This window comes from Mercenaria mercenaria, unplaced genomic scaffold, assembly GCF_021730395.1.
Source record: "Mercenaria mercenaria strain notata unplaced genomic scaffold, MADL_Memer_1 contig_542, whole genome shotgun sequence".
NCBI lineage: Eukaryota > Metazoa > Mollusca > Bivalvia > Venerida > Veneridae > Mercenaria > Mercenaria mercenaria.
In genome coordinates this window covers 1-20,248 of record NW_026463423.1, presented here as the reverse complement: position 1 = coordinate 20,248, position 20,248 = coordinate 1, and the positions used below count along the sequence as shown (strand labels likewise).

The window sequence follows — 20,248 nt, the reverse complement described above, 5'->3', positions numbered from 1 at the left end:
GTCTTTCCTGTAGACTTGAAGATTATTGTCATTAGTTGTTTCTCTGTATAGAATAGAAAAAGGATAACTTTTGTTCAAAAAATGATTCTAATATGCAAATCATGTTTACATTTGGAACGCTCTCGTGTATTGACGTACCACTATTCGAAATTTTCAACAAACTGCATACTGGATCTATTTATCGGATAATAAGTAACTAAAACCGTATACTATTACTTTTTATCACTGCTCTAATGCACATTAAAATGTTATGGATTTTTCTTCACACTCAATGTGAAAGTTTCAGTTATTTTTGCCAGAAAGTCGTTAAAAAACATTCGGATCAAAATTCAAATTTGAAGCGATTTTTGTGCTTTGCGATATTTCAGTTCAGCTTTAAGTTTGTTTGTTTGTTTGCTTTGGGTTTAACGCCGTTTTTCAACAGTATTTCAGTCATGTAACGGCGGGCAGTTAACCTAACCAGTGTTCCTGGATTCTTGACCAGTACAAACCTGTTCTCCGCAAGTAACTGTCAACTTCCCCACATGAATTATCAGAGATGGAGAACGAATGATTTCAGACACAATGTCTTTTATCAAATCGTCACGGAGAACATACGCCCCGCCCGGGGATCGAACTCGCGACCAAGGGATCTGTAGACCGACACTCTCCCTACTGAGTTCAGATTTAGGACCAGACATAACATGGAAAATAAAAAATGTAAAATATGTAAATGAACGTATAAAGTGATATGAGTTATGCCATGTCTTATATTTAGGACTCTGGAGTAAAACCTGTACTTAAAATACGGTAACTAAACAGTACCACGGATAGAAGGTTTAAATGAAATTTTGCATTGTAGAAATGAACGACTATTTTGATCATTTATAATTCAAAATTACACTATTTCAGCGAAAGCAAGTACAATTATAATCGTTTTAAATATTTAAATATTTACTCTCTTTTTTTTTGAAGAAAGTACAACAATATCGGGTCTGTATCTTTAAAAATCATTCGACAATGTGTTTGTCAAAGTGCAGCCATACTTGTTTTCAAGTACTGAAGGTAATTGTTTACTTTATTTTTTGTTCTTGGGCATACCATTTTCTATGCATTTGTAAATCTCTATATCTACAGACGTGTATATTCTGACCACATTTGCCAGGAAAAATTTATTTATTGTAACAGCAGAAAAGAGTAGAAGGGGAATATAAGTGCGCGACACATAAGAGCAAAGGTAACGCTATACATGTCTATTTTATCAGTTAAGTGACACATCTATTGTTAGACCAGTTTTGGGACTGTGATGTCGTCTTCCTACCACCATGTGAAAAATCAATCATTATTTAAATGTTTGCTTTCCACATATGTAACACAGTAGCAAGATATTACTGATTTATTTCGTACTCTTAAGTTTAAACTAATTGATGTATTACTATAGGCAATACCACAATAAGGTGTGCACAATGGGGCTAAGCATGTTATTTGGGTATTTCTGCTGAAATAGTATGAAGTAAGGTTTCTTTTGTGGTGATTTATTACAGCTTTCTGCAATTCCTTAACCAACACAACAAGCTGGGAGTGTATCTGTCAACATTCAGACATTTCATGATGTGTTTATACCTCTAAAAATGGCCATAAGATTGCTTTATGCAGCGTCTTTTATAAATGATTAAAATTCAGACGCCAAAATCGTGTTCAAAACAACGTTAATTTTGTTTTATGTTTATTCAGTTACTGTCACGGGAATAGCAGAATAGTATGTAAAACTTGGAAGTGACAGAAATAGAAATTACACATATTGAACTTTCTGTACTAAACGCGACTGTTGATAAGCCTTATTTGAAAAATTGATAATCGTGTAGTTTTGATCGTTATCTTCCGTAAATTTACGTCCATTTCCGAAATTTAGCAGGGGTACATAAACCTTGTTTTCAATAAAATCGATATCTAGATTTTAGATTGCCTTAAGCTATATCTAATTAATGGCTCAATGGACAATCTTGTTTTTGCTATAAAATACTTATGTCAGTAAACATCTAGGCAAACAGATCTATAACTGTGTAACATTTGTTCAATATTCATTTGCAGAGAGTAACTAGGTATTAACATTTTCTTCTTCATAATGCTTGTTTAAAACACGTTATCTACCTCCCTCTTTTTTGTTTGTAAAAAAAAAACGCATTCTCTTCTATCAAAACTTAATGGCATAATCCTCCTTTTCTGTTTTTAGTTGATAACTCGTATAAACTGTCTGCGTGAAATGATGAAGATTTATCATGTTCTAGTTTATGCATACAATACAAATATTAATAATACTGTTGGTTTAAAACACGCTTTTTTCATGTTTATTTTAAAGTGTACTAACTTATTAAAAACTAAGAAAAAGAATATTTATATGGCGATAGATTTATTCTTTCCTTCCAACTTTATTTCTATAACATAGTAAACGATTATAAGCGGTTTATGGAAACGCATGATAATAAGATGATTTTACTTTGTAACGGGATACCGGAGGTAAACTCCCTTAACTGTAAAGCTTTATACGAGTGTATTTAACGATTTCCAGATACGCATAATATTTGTCGAGACCGCAAGATAATGTTTATTGACGCGGCGGCCCGGGTTCAGTTCCGGACTTTGTCATGTTTTTTTTTCTCTCTTTTTTAATTTGACATTTTTTGGTATAGTCAAGAGAAAAAAAACTCATGTTCAATATATTCAGTTTTAAAGAAAGAGGAGGCTAGTGCCTTTAGATGTGACATGATTGTGTCATTTATTCCTTTGCAGTAGGATTACATTATTTAGCGTTATATAATAAAACATGAGCAATTAAAAGATTTAAGAACTTTTTTGTTGCGAGGTATAAATCTAAAACTGAAGTGGTCGGCCAATAGCATTATTTGTTTAATACTATTGTATTGATTTTTATTTTATTGCTGCAGTTAAATGTCTCCTTTCCTTCAGCGAAACATGTTTATTGTTTACAAAGTCATAAAGGTGCAAAATACCCGCTATCAATCTCCGTTATTACAACTACAATTTAGTAACCCCTAGATTATTTGCCATATTAGGTAATAAAAGTGACAAGCAAGCAAGGGATAACTAATTAAGTGAAGTACCATACGCAAGAATTGTCTTTGATTTAGTGTACCTGTTTGAAATATATTATTTATTCAAGAATTCTGACAAAATAATCAATATAAAATGAAAAATTATTATTTTGTCAATTACCAAAATAAATCTTTGCTTACATATTCAGGCATGAACATATGCATAAATATTGATCTTTAGATCATAAAGTCGCTGTAAACGTCTAAAGTAACCGAGTCGTCTGCTTAGATATTACCCCTCGCATACGTGAAACTTACCGAGCCGGTCAGAGTCTCAATTTTTAAAGAAATAGTGATTGTATAAAAGAAACAAACGGTAAGCGAAATGAATAAATATTTATTTATTTTCACAAAGATGAGTCGGGCAATAGTTTTCTATGAAGCAAAAACGATTTTTTCCGTTTACCGTATTTTGCGCAATAAATCAACAAAAATGACCCTAAATTTTTGTCCAAAATAAGATTTTTACTATTGATTTCAATGGAAAATTAGGGTGGCAATAATCTCTCAGTTAAGACGTTTACATGGTGGTATCTATCGGTTGACATGATTTTTTATGACAATTTGAAGTGTGTTATAATGTAGCACACAAACCGACGTTGAAGAATTTCAATGGTTTAGAGGTCTAATTACATATATAACTAAGACATTTGGTGTTAAAACCAGCAGTTGGGATGTCCACAAAATTCGTGTAGGGACAAGGCTCCCGGGAAGATTTTCTACGTCCAGTGAAGTTTGAGTATTTATATTTTACCGGCGTTAACATGGCTCCATCAAATCAGATTTTTCAATATGTTACCCATTTTGTCTTAAAATGCCGTACATTTTATTTTTGTTGAAATGTAACAATGATTAGACATAAAAGGTTGCTACCGAATCAATATTACCAAAAAAGATATTTGTTTTATTTGTTTTATTCAAAATACTGTATATTGAATAAATATATATACATTTCTGAGAGATATACACAATAAATTGCAGTTATAATTATAAAAGCAAACTAAACGAATAAAACACTCCAGTGCCTTTTGATGACATAAGTGTGTAGGACATGGCCCCTTGTGGTAGTAGCTGTAAACAAGTAAACATTTCTATACTTTGTGAATACTTTTGTGCTGTATTGCAACTACGTGCCCTGATGTATTAGACAATATGGAGTATAAAAATTATAAATACATTTTTCCTACTTCTTAATAAAATGACATATTTTAGGATATGTGCGCACTTTATTTTGAATGTGCCGTATGCAGGATGGTTTAGTATGTGTTGTCAAGCAGCCATATCTTGGTAACTATCAGTAATAAATAGTCAATATTGTTTTGACTAATAGATGCTTCCCTGAAAGTCAGCTTAGCGTGACCAAAATTATTTACCATGATTTGGTTAAAAAGTAAGAACTGCTGATATATCTGTCTTAGGCCCACAAGCCCTGATTTATAACTTTTTTATTGCATATTCTCTACTGAACTTGATGAATGGGGGATAAAACCCCAAAATACATATATTTACCCTCATATCTATGTATTATGACGTAACTATAAAATCGAATATTTGCCCTCATATTTGGTAATTATGACGTAACTATGAAATCGAATATTTGCCCTCATTTTTGGTAATTATGACGTAACCAAAAAATCTAATATTTATCCTCATATCTGTGTATTATGACGTAACTATAAAATTGAATATTTGCCCTCATATTTGGTAATTATGACGTAACTGTAAAATCGAATATTTGCCCTCATATTTGGTAATTGTGGCGTAACTGTAAAATACACATTTGGCCTCTTAAATACGTGTATTTTCATAAATACATGTTTTTACACTCAGATGTTGACTTTATCTTAAGATAAACAAACCTTTATCCAACCTTTATCTATGCAAACAGTTGATGATAAGGGCCATACGGATGCTTTAAAAAAAAGCTCCAAATTTAATCTTAGTGGATTATAATAAATGATGAAACAGCAAACATATATACTTCTATTCTTATTCGCAATAAATTGTCATATTTTATCTTCATATTGTACTATTTTATTGACCTGTCAAAACATGTTTCTGGCTTTCATGTTAATCTTATATAGGCGAGAGCAAAATATAATGAAAGCCGGGAACAAATTTTGACAGGTTTTGTTTAAAATGAAATAACATAAATTACATGTTATGAAAAATAAAGTTATTTACTTAACATCATAATTCAACATACTTTAATCACGCTGTCTGAAACTATTGAGAGAAAAAGTAAGGCAAAGCACAATTTATTCATAAAACAATCCAAAGATTTTAAAAGAGAAGTGTATTTTTTATTACTAGTGTGTAAAGAGGAATATATGTTGCTGTTTTTCCATAGCTAATAAAAAATTTACAGAGGGGAATGTATCTTTTTTAATAATCAAAGAGGGAGATATTTTTCTATGACATATAAAACATTTTCAGAGAGGAGTGTATTTTTTTCTGAAAAAAAAAATAAAGAGGAGTGTTTTTACAGCAAATAAAACATTTTCAAAGAGTAGTGTTTTTTTTAATATTTACAGTGGAAATTTTTTTTTCAACAGCAGATATAACATTTTTAGAGAGGAGAGTATTTTTGAAGAAAAGATTAAAGTGGAATATACGTTCTATACCAAATAATAATAAACAATTTACAGAGAGGAGTGAGATAATGTTTTTTTTTCCTTTTCTGAAGCAAACTGCATTTCTGTTAAGAACAGTACAATCTTCATTATTCTGTTTGTCTTTAGTAAAGCATTATGTTAAAAGAGGAATACACTGTTGGTATCTATGTATACTATATATGTACTTTTTAAATAAAACTGATGACTATATTGTCTGTTCATCTTCTTTAGGAATAAAATATTTATTAAAAAGTAAGAAGACAAGTAGTATAGGGTTCTCTATGCCCCAAGGACTGGGTATGTGCGAGGATGACGTCATATTTTGGATTCTTGTTTTTCAGACCAGAATCATCTTTATATTTAAAGAATGACTTCATAATGTTATGAATAGAAACGACCGTTATGAATTTATTGTAAGATTTTACTACTATACTGACTGCATGTTCTATTAACAGAAAATATCTCCCAGAAGTATACGGAGATAACTCAGACAACAGTCTCTAAAGTCTGGTTTTGTGAAAATTCATGCAATATATAAGTATTTGTTAGAAATAGAAGCTGTAAATTTTCATCTTTATGTAACTTTAACAGATTTGACTGAGGCATTTTATATAAACCGCAAGTTCTGGAATGAAAACTGGAGGAAAAAAACATAACATAATAACCTATAACTAAAGGTTTGTATGAACTCTGCTAGCTACTTTATATCCATGCAGAATTTCAAGTGATCTTTCATTCTTTCTGGTTAGCTGCAGTACTAAATTATTCATCTAGGCCTTGGTATGAATTGTGAAGGTGCATTTGTAACACTATGTTGTTCTTATCGCAGCCTAGTAAGATTATCGAATTTCAGAAGTGTTTCTTAACGAAAGACAGTATCTTGATATGTAGGGTAAATAATCTAAGCTATTATCTGTAGGTTTGGCGTGTTGCAAATATAATATATTCATCAAGTAGATGAACTGATTAGAAAGTTGTTATCTGCTTTTTAAATAGCCATATAGGACATATTGCACTAAGTGTATCATGTAGACCGATATTTAACTATTTTAACATATTTTACTTTACATAAATGGTAACTGTCAATATTATTCTGAACTTTTGATATTATTAAAACACGGTTAACGTATGTAATGCCGTTTTATATAATTATTATGTCTATTTATAGGTAAATTAAACGTTGTAAGGGGACGGTCATATGATATTCTAGATGGGGCGGGACTTGGCCTTATTTTTTTAATTCTGACGTTGGATGTACCTTATATATATTTCTGACATCCACATGCTGAAAAGAGGATTTTGGGCTCCATATCAGATTTTAAACAAGAGCGCACTCGACTATACAAGAATTGATGAATGTATAAGGTCAAAATATTACCAGAGGTTTTCAGACAAAAGAAGAAAAATAGATAAGACAATGTACCAGTATTTGTGGGTACGGATAAGTCTTGCACTATATGGCAATGTGTTTCCAAGCCATATAGATGTATCAAAAAGTTTAGACAAAATACGGAATTGTATGCGAAACTTAAAATGGCCTTTTGTGCTCACCAGCACGAAGAGGATTAAGGGGAGTGGGGTGCGAAACTAATATCTATGTCAAAAAGGGTCATAACTGAGCTAAAGTCTTGCTTACATATGAAGACTATGATGGTAAACAAGCGGCCAAAGTTTCAAAGCCATTTGCCAAAAGGTTTATGCAAAATATGGATTGGTATGAAATATTTATACGATTTCTAAGTCAAAAAGGCCATAATTCAGCCAAAATAGTTGACAGAGTTATGTAGTCTTGCCTACAGATGGAGATCATTACGATTTACAAGTGTTCAAAGTTTCAAAGCCGCATGTCAATTAGTTTTAACAAAACTTGAACGAAACGAACCAATTTTCAAGTCGGGTTAGGCAAAATATTGACTGGTATGAAAGATTTATCTGATTTCCAAGTCCAAAATGGGCTATAATTCAGCCAAAATAGTTGACAGAGTTATGTATTATTGCCTACAGATTAAAATCATAATGATAAACAAGTGTTCAAAGTTTCAAAGCCGCATGTCAAATAGTTTTGACAAAACGTTGACTTATACGAAAATTGTACCAATTTCCAAGCCCAAGAGGTTTTAATTCAGCCAAAATAGTTGAGTACTGTACTCTTGCCTATAGATATAGACTGTTGTAATAAACATGTGTTAGAAGTTTCAAAGGCATATGTCAAACAGTTTACCCAAAATATGAACTGGTACGAAAAACCTAACCAATATTTGTAAGTTAAAAGGTATCATAATTCGGCCAAAATCCTTGATGAAGTTATGTATTCATGCCTAAAACTGGACACGGTAATGGTATACAAGTGTTGAAGGTTTCAAAGCTTTATCTCAAAAGGCTTTATCAAAATGAGGAGTGGTACGAAAAACTTAACCATGGTGTGACACCGACGCCGTGGTGAGTAGGATAGCCATTTCTTCAAATAATCGAGCGATAAAGTTATCCCATTACTTTGAAAGCTATGTTCTTTACATAGAATTTTCTAACACTTTTAGGTTTTCTTTTTATATAAACAAAGAAGGATTTTACCGTCGATTAAAACAAGTTTCGCAAAATGACATACCTTTGGCTATTCCGATTTACCCCCTCGTATTTAAAACCGCAATTTATCACTGAAATCACGTTTAGTATCCCTTCCTGGTATAATTCGAACGTTTTAGAATGGAAATAGATCTTTGTTTTGCGTGCTCTGTTGGCAAATGAAACACATATATTTTCATCTGAACTCAAAACCGTGTTTTATTTGCCAACAAAGCGCGCAAAACTAAAATCTATTCCCGAATTATAAAATTATATAAATATATATCTTTACAAAACACTCTTTCTTTTGTATTAAAGAAGAACAGCATTTCCCCCAATGTTTGAATATTATATAAATTGGTTACTCTTTTTATCGCTTTTTTTCAACAATTCAAACAATATTGTAAAACTGAGTCAAAAGACTACATGTATTAAGCCATGATATGTATACCATTTATTGATGGCAATTTTGAAATATACTCAAAATAACAACATTTCCTGTCACATTTGGGGCCCTTTTTAAGTTTAAAGTTACACTGTTATTTTGATGTACTGAAAAACTACTACTTTCGTTCAGTGTGTCTTAATCCGACCCGAACATGCATTAGCTCTGACACAAAACACTAAAAGCGTTTCATTACCTAGAACGTGTTTAAATTGTGAAATTCCAATGATGACCCCGTTTATTTACATGGGCTGTAAACCGTTAAACTGTAAAATTTCACGGATAAACAGTGAACAAAGAAACTTAACAAATCAACAAACTACATTACAGTTCAAGGACATCATTACTTCTAAAACAGCTACAAATCTAATTTATTCTGTCGGACAAAAACCAAAATCTAATCTGTTAATCAACAAATAAAAACTATATTTTAAGAATATCTCTAAATGGCAGTTTGTACATGTAACATATACAAATGTTGACTTCTGCTCAGCAGAGCCTTGTTACCGCCAAAACAGTTATCATCGAACCGAATATTCACATCTTCATCTACAACCAGCGACAGATATTATATTTTGGTCCTATTATGTCGGTAACACAATAATCATTTGCTAAAGACAGTTACTATTAATATTGAATTAGAACATTCTTAAATGTTTTTAATGACAACATTGCTATGGGGTAAATATCCATTTTTTTTCGCCTTATATTTGACGAGCTTGTGACGTGTATATTCTCAACAAATACTTTTTGAAGTAAGATTTTACTCAGAATTGAACCCAAATATATATATATATTGTAAAACATTCCATTGCATCTGTTAGCAATGTTAAAGCTGGTAAATATGATTCTGGTAGGCAAGATTTTTATTAAACCAGCACTGCTATTCTTATTTTCTGTTTTATTCTGCTTTCATATTCAAGTCGTTCACTTGAGACACTTTAACATTTCGTTTTCTTAATTTTTCAATACACTACTAACTTTGATTTACATTTCATTTAACAATTCAAAGAGTATACCATCCAACTAAAACAAAATAAAACAATCCAACAAAGATATACTTGCAGAAGTTTCGACTAAGACTTCTTTCGATACCAAAGTCAAAAAATCATTAAAATCGTATTAATTTGTTTTAAAAAATTATACTGTGCTAATGACATATTAATTTCGAGAAAGGATTTTGAAAGCGAAAATAGTTTTATATCAAAATAACTGATCTTTCTTTCAGACATTATCTGCATGCATGTTGTTCTGCGTGTGTTGTTCGTTTTATCCATTTAAGGTAAGAATGCATTGAATGCTAATATTTCAAAGATGTCATAATGATATTGATTCATATTTTTTTTAAAAGGCTGCTATAAGATTTTTTTTCATTATGTAATAGATGTGAATCAAAACAACTGAGCATGATAATTTCAGCGAATCAGGAGTCTAATAAAGGTCTTTATTCTCTCCTATAAAAATGTGCAATGTAGATATTAGCGAGACGTCTCACGTAATCAAATGAACTTGCTAAATGTATATTGTTTACACGGGTTTTACACAGTTTCGACCAAATTTGAGTTATTTAGACACTACTCTATGAAACAGCCTATTTACCAAATCGTCTACTAGAGCTTGTAACAAGGCATATTCCTGACATTTAGTGGGATCCAAATTACGTAAAGTCTCGAGACTACCCTTGCAATTGGAGGTTTCCTGCATAGAAATAGTTTACACAAGACATAAACGTGTCAAAAATGGCATGCTGCCCCTCTTTAGCGTATTTAGTTAACGTATGTTTAGTATTTGTAGAGAAGGAAACCTGAGTTTTACCAACGCGAGACAACAAAACATTTTAAAATGGATTCTTTTGACTGTTACCCTTAGAATTAACACTCCACCAATCTCATCAAACTTTGATTTAATATAACTACCAGACGCATATTTTGCTGTTAGCATCAATTTGCAGATTTTTGTTGTAAAGAATTGAGGATTTTAATTATTAGTATTTCCTTTTTTTTTTACACAATACATTTTATTCAAAGTATTATTTATTATATACAATCTGACTAAAGTACTTGATCTTCTAAACGAAGATCTGAGAACGACCCATTCACATTCGTCTTCTGTATATTTTGGATTTCCAATATTGCTATTTTTATTTTCGCAAATCTATTTTTATTTGAACCAATCAGACAACTTGTTCGAATGTCAAAGAGTAAGAAAAATTTGCAGTTAATCCAGGGCTCGAACCCGGGACCTCTCGCTTACAGAGCAAGTGCACTACCGACTGAGCTAACCGGCTATCTGACATCTTTCGACATAAAAATTGTAGATATCAAAAACCAAGGCTTTTTAAAGCTTGCAGAATGTTGTAAGTTAGCTTTTGATTGGCTAGCGGAAGGGTCGTCAGAACGAGGCTATCAATAGCTCGTTGTCAGATCCTATGCGTAGCGTAATAGGAGATGTACTTTAGTCAGATTGCATTATATATAGCCCCATGTGGTTCTGGAACGATCTGTGTATGAAAAGAATTGAAACCACTGCCTTAACCTTGCATGATCGTAAGAGACGACTAATAGGGCCTTAACACTTGGTTTTTCTGTAACTCTATGATTCCAGCAGGTATGCAAATTTTGATTTCATACCTCATGTTTTTATCTCGATGTAAATGACATGTGAAACCAAAATTTGTAGTCCTGTTTGGCGCCATTTAACCTATACTGTGTTGGTGTGCCGTAAACCCAAATAAATAAATTCATTATAATATAATTATAATCAAAATATTGATATAATAAATTTTTTATTCGTAAAAGTTGCTGTAAGAAGTCTGCCTTTATTGCAGATAATTGGTCGACCCGGTGGTTTTCAAGCTTAAAATTAGAATGAAAATATCATTAGAATGAAAAAAGGGTTAAAAGTGTGCCTATACCGCCATAATCTATACTACTTATCTAGAAACTATTATTTATTTATTTTGTGCCGCTATAATTATTTTTGAGTCGTGTTTGAAACGGTAACTTTAGAGACGGCGTCTGTTTTTCTTGCTGTTATATTTTAACTGCGTTGAAAAATTTTGGGTTAAATACATATTGAAGTTGAGCGTATCTAAGAGAAAACATGTCTTAGATTTGAATCTAAAAACGTAACATAGCATTATTATCCCCCGCCGATGAAATCGGGAGGGGGTATTGAAATGGCGTTGTCCGTCCGTCCGTCAGTCCGAGCTCACATTTGCATACTTAGGTGGCTATATGAACAATAGGTAACTGTACTTTTTCTTTGATGTCATTCATTCCGTAAGGCTTTTATGTGGCTATTTTTCTCTTACGTGGCTAAAAGAACAATAGAGAGAACAAAAGAGTAGCCACATAAGTATCCATATGTAGGAACGTCCGTCCGTCCGTCCGCAGCCATTTCTCAGTAACTAGCAGGTAGAATTTCATGAAACTTGAAATAAATATGAACCAACATACTGCGATGATGCCCGTCAAGTTTTTTGGGGGGCATTGGTCTATTTTCCTTAGAGTTATTGCCCTTGATTTAATGAAAAATGCCCAAAAATGTCCGTCCGCAGCCATTTCTCAGTAACTATCAGGTAGAATTTCATAAAACTTGACATAAACATGCACCAGCAAACTGCAATGATGCCCGTCGAATTTTTTATCGGATTGGTCAGTTTCCCTTAGAGTTATTGCCCTTGATTTAATGAAAAATCTACATCTGCAGCCATTTCTCAGTAACAAGCTGGTAGAATTTCATGAAACTTGAAATAAATATGAAACAACATACTTCGATAATGCCGGTCATTTTTTTTTCAATTGGTCAATTTTCCTTAGAGTTATTGCCCTTTAATTGTTTAAAAATCTACATATTTGTACATAACAAACCAACCCATTGGTAGAATTTCATTAAACTTCTTTCATTCTTTTCCATGAACATTTAGTATAAACATGTGAAGTTTTTGTACCCACACCTGCTCACCACCTTGCCTTGGTCACACATCCCCCCTCTCCCCCCGCCATCCCCCCCCCCCCCCCCCCCAAAAAAAAAATTCCTTTTTATTCAAACCTTCCATGAATATTTATTAGCATGCAGAGTTGTACCATTCCCCCACCTCACTCTCCACTCGGTCTTGCCCTGCACCCCGATCATGCGTCCCCATCCCCCACCCAGGTTTTTTGGGTTTTTTTTTCTATTTTTAATATTCCATCAAATATTTATAATCAACAGGTGAAATTTTGTACCCTCACCCGGTCACCCCCCCTGCCCCCCCCCCCCCCCCCCCCCCCCCCCCCCCAAAAAGCATTCATTTTCTGTTAAAATGATTTTGACTAATGAAATTATTTGCTTCTTAGTAACATCCTTAACTTTTTGCCAGAAATATTTTTTTACCATTCCTCACCTCAAGCCCTTCCGGCGGGGGATACCAATTCATCGAATTTGCTTGTTTTAACATATGTTAGTGTTAAATTTGTTGTAAGAGCTGCAACAGCATGTATTCTAACATATTTTGGCGTTAAATTTGTCTTGAGAGCTGCAAAGTCCTGAGTCTAGAAGTTGAATAACTTTTACAGGAGTTGAGTTTGACATTGTATCTTGGAGATGAACTGTACCATTCTGTACTGTACTCACGTAGGAGAAATGAAAATAAGAACGCTGTCCAAACGAGTAAAACTTGCTGTTCCGTTGGGAAATAAAATATTCCTGCATGTTATATGTATATTATACTGATGAACATTAGCCTATTAATCATAATGGAAATGTTAAAAGGTATACTATAAAAGAAATGTTTCTTTTGCAGTGTCTTTGGCGTTGCCTACAATGGATTTGGACCTATGTGGTAATTAGATACTTTTAATTGTTGTTATGGGAAAGAATAAAACACAAGTTAACGGTAATTTATACAGACTTTGTATCTGACAACATTTTTATTAGTAACAAACTAACATATATCACTTTTCCTGGAAATATATGAAATAAATGATTAAATCATGAGAAATTTATGTCACACTACTGCTCGGCAGTGTAAATGCACCCTTCACCCGACTTCATTACATTTAGGTCACAGTGAATCAACACACAGGGCCTCTGATTGGTTGAAAATGTATAGGGAATTCTGTAGTATATATATCGATGTAAAGTGGTCTCCCATTGGTCTAATATGTGATGAACGTGTTTAAAAACTATCTAATTTCATGAATTAAAATTCTAATCCATGATTCCTGGCTAGAATTATTTGGAATGATGCATTTTAGGCGATAGTTATGCATGTTTAACCGGTGGGGCGTTTTTATAAAACAAAAAACAAAAAAGAAACATCAGACGGTGATGAATTAGGGTTACCGAGTTCAAAGAGAAAAAAATGCCCAAAAGTGATGGTCAACATATATATTTCTTAGTTTTATGATAGGCCTTGGATAGTTCTTTCGTCCTGAATAGGTGGTATCAAATGTTTAAATGTTAGGAAAGACCCATAACACCAAACATTACAATGTGGGCTTATGGGAAAACAGTTGATTCACTTTGACCTACATGAACTAAAAAAATCAGTGACGATTACATTGTAACGTATCGCGGCCATTTTATACAACAAATCATAACCTTTAAACCAGTTTTTTTTTCAACATAGCAACATTCTATTATTAATTTCGACATAACATTTTCACGTACATAGCATTTAGTGATCTAGCATATTAATACTCATGACTTTGCCCTAACAATTCTCTCGCATCTATCTCCCCTCTGTTTTACGTACAGCCTAACCCTTGGGCTACACGTTTTGTGAAAGGTTTGACAATACAGTAAACTTTCTATGATGTCATTTTATAGAAAAACACAATATTTAAAAGCTTCCAAACCTGTTACATTGCTACATATTTGGAGTACTCTGGATAATCGATATACTGGCTTTGTTACTTAACGGCAGTGTTTGTATAAAGACAAAATATGACCTTTAGGTGATTATTTCAACATTTTACCTACTGTTCTATTTCTTGTGATGAACTTACTAATTTGAAATATCAGTGAAATTTAAATTACTCCGAATCTTTTATACTTGCCCTTTAGCAGCAGGCGTACGGCAAAGACAGCGAGTTCTGTCCAGATTTCAGCAATACTTTTACAAGTTAGTTGATAATTCCAAACTAAATAATTCCTTGCATCACATAAAATCATAAGCATTCGATGTCAAATAATGTCATGGCTAAGATTGACTGCCAATCGATCATTCCTATGTTTCAAAATGTCAATTGTTAACATTTGTTACTCATTTCCATTCCATTATAAAAATCAAAGTACGTGAAGAACTCTTGGTACGGTCTCTATGGTGACATATTTCTGCCAACAACATATCCACTTATTATCTCGAAATTTTTCGTAAAAATATCACTTATTCAGTTATTTTCTGGCAAGTGACAAAACTGCTTGTTACCCACTTAGATATCTTAACAGGACAAAACTGCCCGTTAGTGCCCACTACTGCCATCTTCATATTCATTTACGTCAACTAGGTATATTGATTTTTGTCACTTAGTTATGATTGGCAATATCACGTAATCGTCCCTTATCATTACGGAATAAATGAAAATACATAAAGGGGCATAACAATTATGCAAATTTATTATTCCAAATTCTAACTTTAGGCACAAATCATTAGGGGTGGTGGTCGGTAATGTGATAGATATACACTCATTCATTCTGTCACAGGGTGGGAAAAATGTGAAGCAAGACCAAGACTCGAACCCGGAGCCTCGTAATACCGTTCCGGTAATCTATAGACTGATCTACCCGACCGCCTACACATATTCTCCCCGTTTTGATATTCAAGTTCTATACCGTGACCCCACCGTTTTGATATTCGTCCTCGTATTTCAGTGGGTACTTTATAAATCAAGCAATTACAGACGTCGGAAACTAACCAGTGTAATGTCGTCAAGACCCCACGTGGGGCGCCAAATGTCACAGAATGCAAAAACTGTGCAGCCAGACCGCAACTCGAACCAGGGGCCTCGGAATACCGTTGCAATGTTCTATTGATAGAGCTACCCGGCCGCCTATACATTTTCTCCCCGTTACAATATTCTATACTGTGACAATTCCGTATAGAGGACGAAAAGTCTAACCGTTAATCGCAAATTCGGGTACGACCGGCTGGATATCATGAAAACATTCAAAATAACCACTTACTTATGTGAATATGTGGATGACTGAAGTGAGCACTAACAGGCAGTTTTGTCCTGTTAATTTAATTGTCTGGAAACACGCAATTTTGACACTTGTCAGATAATAACTGGATATGTGACACTTTTAGAGAAAACTGTCTACAGAAATAAATGGATATGTGTTTGGCAGAAATATGCCACCGTAGGTCTCAAATTTCATAATATACTTTTTACATGCAGGTTACATTATAATTATTCAGTTCAAGGTCAATAACTATTTTGATAGACTTTAAAGAGTATGTCATTAATCTGCAATTGGGTAACGAATATACAGATGTTATGTAATCATTATTCAAAGTACTAGTATATTATCTATCAATGTATGATAACCAATCTATTCAAGAGAAAACGAATGCATTTTACAGTTTAAGTCAAGTCTGTTTCCAAGGAGAGTTTAAAGTAAGTTGTGATGTAGTACCTATACAATATCAACTCCAGCCAAATTCTCCGCATGGTCAAACAAAATCGCACCGGTAGGCTTAACTTAATAAATACAGTGCCCCTCTTATTTCATATAAGAAAACATGACTTGTGAATACTCCCTGATCCAACTACATAAAAATTATGGAACAATGATTATAACAACAGTATAATTTTAACTTGTTTTATTTGTTTCATAATAAAATTGATATTAAAATTAAAATATCTTTAACAATAAAATTGGTCCGATCACTGAGGTTTTAGTTCAGTTTAATCATATTTATTGCTCTCTGTTTCAATGTTACCCACAATATTACATACATTTGTAACACACAATAAAAAACAAAAGGGTTGAGCTACTAGTTATTTCAACATCGTTAAGGTGACTATGTCTTAAACTAGCTAACAAACGATATAGAATGTCCTTTATTAAAACGTACAGCTGGTGTGACCAAATATCTCATTACATAAATGTTCCTCTGGCTATTTTGCTTAAATGATTCGTGTACCAATGATTCGTAGATGATTTTAATTATGAGCTAGATAATTTCAGGGGTCATGCAAATCACTAAATATTTCAAACTCCTATGGGCTGGAGACTCTATACTTGACTGGCCTTCCCGTCAGACAGTATATTTGAATCAACAGCATACGAGTCCTATCGCATAGATGCTCGTCCTCTGTCCTCTTAATCGAAGTTGCAGCACTATATGATTGCCCTGACTCCTGGATGCTCTGCGCCTATATGCAATCACGTGTAGCATTTAACTACCATATACATGTAGGTATAACCCCGATGCTTTGGCTGTACTTCGCCAATAGCGCTGAATCCGTCTTTTACTGAAACTCTCCTATTATCTCAATAAATTAACAAACTGTGGGTCTCTGTCTCAGCTTTCTGATCTATACTTGCTATCTTCTATAACATTCAACTACCGTTAAGGTAGCTGGCCCTATAGCTCAAAACCTTGTTGAAATTCTGAAACTCTTCTTTAGTCTATGAACTTCAAACGTCTTCTTTTTAATAATTTATCCGCCCCGACAGGGTAGTGGCAATAATTTGCTTATCAGAGTACTGGAATATATTATTAGTTGAATCCTCGATGTGTCTTCTTCTATTGCTGGATACAGAATGATATCTCTGTCATCCATCTACCTATTTATGAGCTTTGACTAGCGCTCTTTATAGAACTTGTTTCTGATTGGTCCAAATCTGTACATAATTTTTCACAACGGATACTGGCTTTAACAAAGAAATGGTTCCGTTGAACTATTTTATACAGCATGTGTGATGTTGGAACCCAGTTAAGACTGTAAATAACCCAAATCGTCAATAATAAATGACCAAAATCATATTATTTACAGCAGTTCAAATATAATTATAGCAATGGTAGCATGAAAAGGGAGTATTACACTATCTGTGCTTACGTGAAACGTTATCAATATATCAAAAAAATACAAATTATTCTGACACACTCGCTCTTTTGGATGCAAATCCAATTTTTCCTTGATAATGTAATGCCCATTAAGCTATTAAATTGAGTGCAGTCATTGAAATGAATTGCGAAATGTCTATCAATAATACTTTTTCAACTAGACTTGGAGTCACCCGTAAAATTGAGGGTTTTTTCTAATAGACTGCAGATGACAGGTCGATCGCTTGGCTATCCAGTAAATGAACGACTGTGACGTTTGCAATAATTTTAGAGGCAGGTGAGTTTCACTTTGCCCTAGACTGTACAAGACATAGTGTTCTAGGAAAACAAAGTATCCCATCATATTCTTGTACACTATAACAGATTCAAAGATCAGTTACATCATAAAATTAAGTCATTTAAAAAAGTCCTTAAATTTGAAAATTAGAAGCATATACCTCATGAATGCTTTTGCTGCCAGGAACAAAGCTATATTCAATTCAAAACTTTATAATCTTTTTAAAAAAAAAATATAGTTACATATTAGTATAGGAGCGATCTCAATGTTGAGGGTGGGATGGGGGCAATGGGGGTCAGCTAAACCTATACATATTTTCCCTTATTTTCTATTTTATACATTCTTCCTCTTATTCAGTTATTGTTAATGCATATCACATCGAATCCTTATCAGTACATCTAAATGCACTCTTAAACTGGCTTTTCCCCATTACCTACTGTTATTTGAGTCAAAAAAATCAATTTTAGGGGTCAAAAGTGTGTGTATGGGGGGGGGGTCAAAGCATATGCCCCCTCTCTCAAAATTGCGGGCCTGCCCTCAATCCCAGTTCCTATGTCTATCTTACAAAGACAAGCTTCTTTTTAATAGGAATTTAACCGTACAGTTTAAACAAACTAGCCAGTACAATGTTGGTATTTTTGTTTCGTACATCGTTAAAGATTGACTGGACTTTTTTCTTCAAGTTTAACATAAGACTTCTTTCTTCTTCATATGTAGATAATTATAATGTAAATATCTGTATGTTGCGTCTTAATCGTATGCATGACCCCGTGATATTTTCATTGTAAACTTTGACTTTTAGCTTATTGGCGATGTAGAAATAAACTTCAACTAATATTTTGCATCACAAATTTTTAGTCTCCTAATTCTTATTTTGTACAACTAGGGAAAGCAACCAAGAAAAAAGTGGGATGCCTTTTTATTTGACTATGACAGATTTCATTGCGTTTCTTCTTACAATGAAGATAAAAAGCTTCGAAATAAATTAAACACGGAATTCAATCTGGAGGTACTCGACAAAGATAAGGAAAAGGACAAGTATCTGCCTGAAAAGACAATTGTCGTGACCTGCAAAGCAAAGACACGTGGGGCAGAGGACCTGTTTTCGGCCTTGGAAAACTTTCAAGGTAATTACTAGTAATGCAAATATTCTTCCATAAAAAGTCGATTGCCTCACTTAACTCTCCTTCTTTCACACACATCAAATAAAAACAATACGTAACTTTTTACAATTTAAGCTGCTTTTCATATGAACTTGCCGACAAATTAAGATCTTCGAATAATCCCCTTCTCCTTTTTACGAAGGGTTCTAAGGTCAGTTAAGGCAGATCGATTCGTCTGGTGATTTTATCGAACCACTGATGGATGAAAATTGAACGTTTTTACAACTGTTATGATGTTTAAAAACACCTATTCAATTTTATTAAATTGTCTATGCTATGATACATATTTCCTATTGAAATTTCGAAAAACTTACATATTTATACTTCTATTCAAGTAGTTTTCTTCCATTTTATTAAGCCTTCACAAAACTTTATTTTAAAATGACCAGTTCTTAATTTAAGGATTTTTCTTCAAACGACTCATTATTCTTATAGGAAAAGAATTCACTTCTTGTTTCCTTTTACAGATGAAGAACTGGATAGAGTAATATTCATTTACCTGGTATCTGAAGAGAGCCAAACACTCAGCACTTATGTGTTGGAAAATGGCGGCAGATATGAACGAGTTAAGGAAATATTCAACTATATAGTAGGAAAGGAGAAATTTCGATTACATGTGCCATTTCACGACGCACTGCAAGATGTATTTGAGAAGAAAGAAACAGAATATAAACGATTATTGCAAGAGAAGAAACGTTATATGGATTTTTGAGATTTTGCCGAAAAACAGTCCCATACTATTAAAATAATGAAAATAAAAAAGAACTGCAAAACCAGTTTAAAGAATACTGATCACGCGTTTTCCTAACCGTATGACAAAAACGTTTTCTAATAAACACTGTCAAAACACATAAAGTCACGGTAAAATTCTGTTTTCAGTCTGTGTTAATGCATTCCATTAGCGATCTATTAAAACAATCAAGAAATACTTGCAATGTATCTATTACACATTCCTTTAAGCAATCTATTATGCGTTCCATTTACCAATTAATCATGCGTTCCATTAAGTGCTCTATTGCGTATTCCATTAAGC

The 20,248-nt window shown here is 33.2% G+C and overlaps 1 protein-coding gene across 1 annotated transcript; it reads left to right on the top strand.

Annotated features, from left to right (window-relative positions):
* The first annotated feature begins 1,013 nt into the window (after nucleotides 1-1,013).
* On the top strand, nucleotides 1,014-19,988 carry LOC128554573 (uncharacterized). The gene is made up of 5 exons (XM_053535841.1): nucleotides 1,014-1,044; nucleotides 9,943-9,996; nucleotides 13,501-13,539; nucleotides 18,939-19,179; nucleotides 19,683-19,988. The coding sequence occupies exons 2-5, from the start codon at nucleotides 9,958-9,960 to the stop codon at nucleotides 19,925-19,927; spliced, it is 564 nt and encodes a 187-aa protein (XP_053391816.1). The 5' UTR covers nucleotides 1,014-1,044; nucleotides 9,943-9,957; the 3' UTR covers nucleotides 19,928-19,988.
* The last annotated feature ends 260 nt before the right edge of the window (nucleotides 19,989-20,248 follow it).

Bases quoted from the DNA above. Each gene is read 5' to 3' on its own strand.
- LOC128554573 (XM_053535841.1), top strand. From the start codon at position 9,958: ATGTTGTTCTGCGTGTGTTGTTCGTTTTATCCATTTAAG. The intron at 13,540-18,938 runs GTAATTAGATAC...TTGTACAACTAG, and splicing joins AATGGATTTGGACCTATGTG to GGAAAGCAACCAAGAAAAAA. The intron at 19,180-19,682 runs GTAATTACTAGT...TTCCTTTTACAG, and splicing joins GGCCTTGGAAAACTTTCAAG to ATGAAGAACTGGATAGAGTA.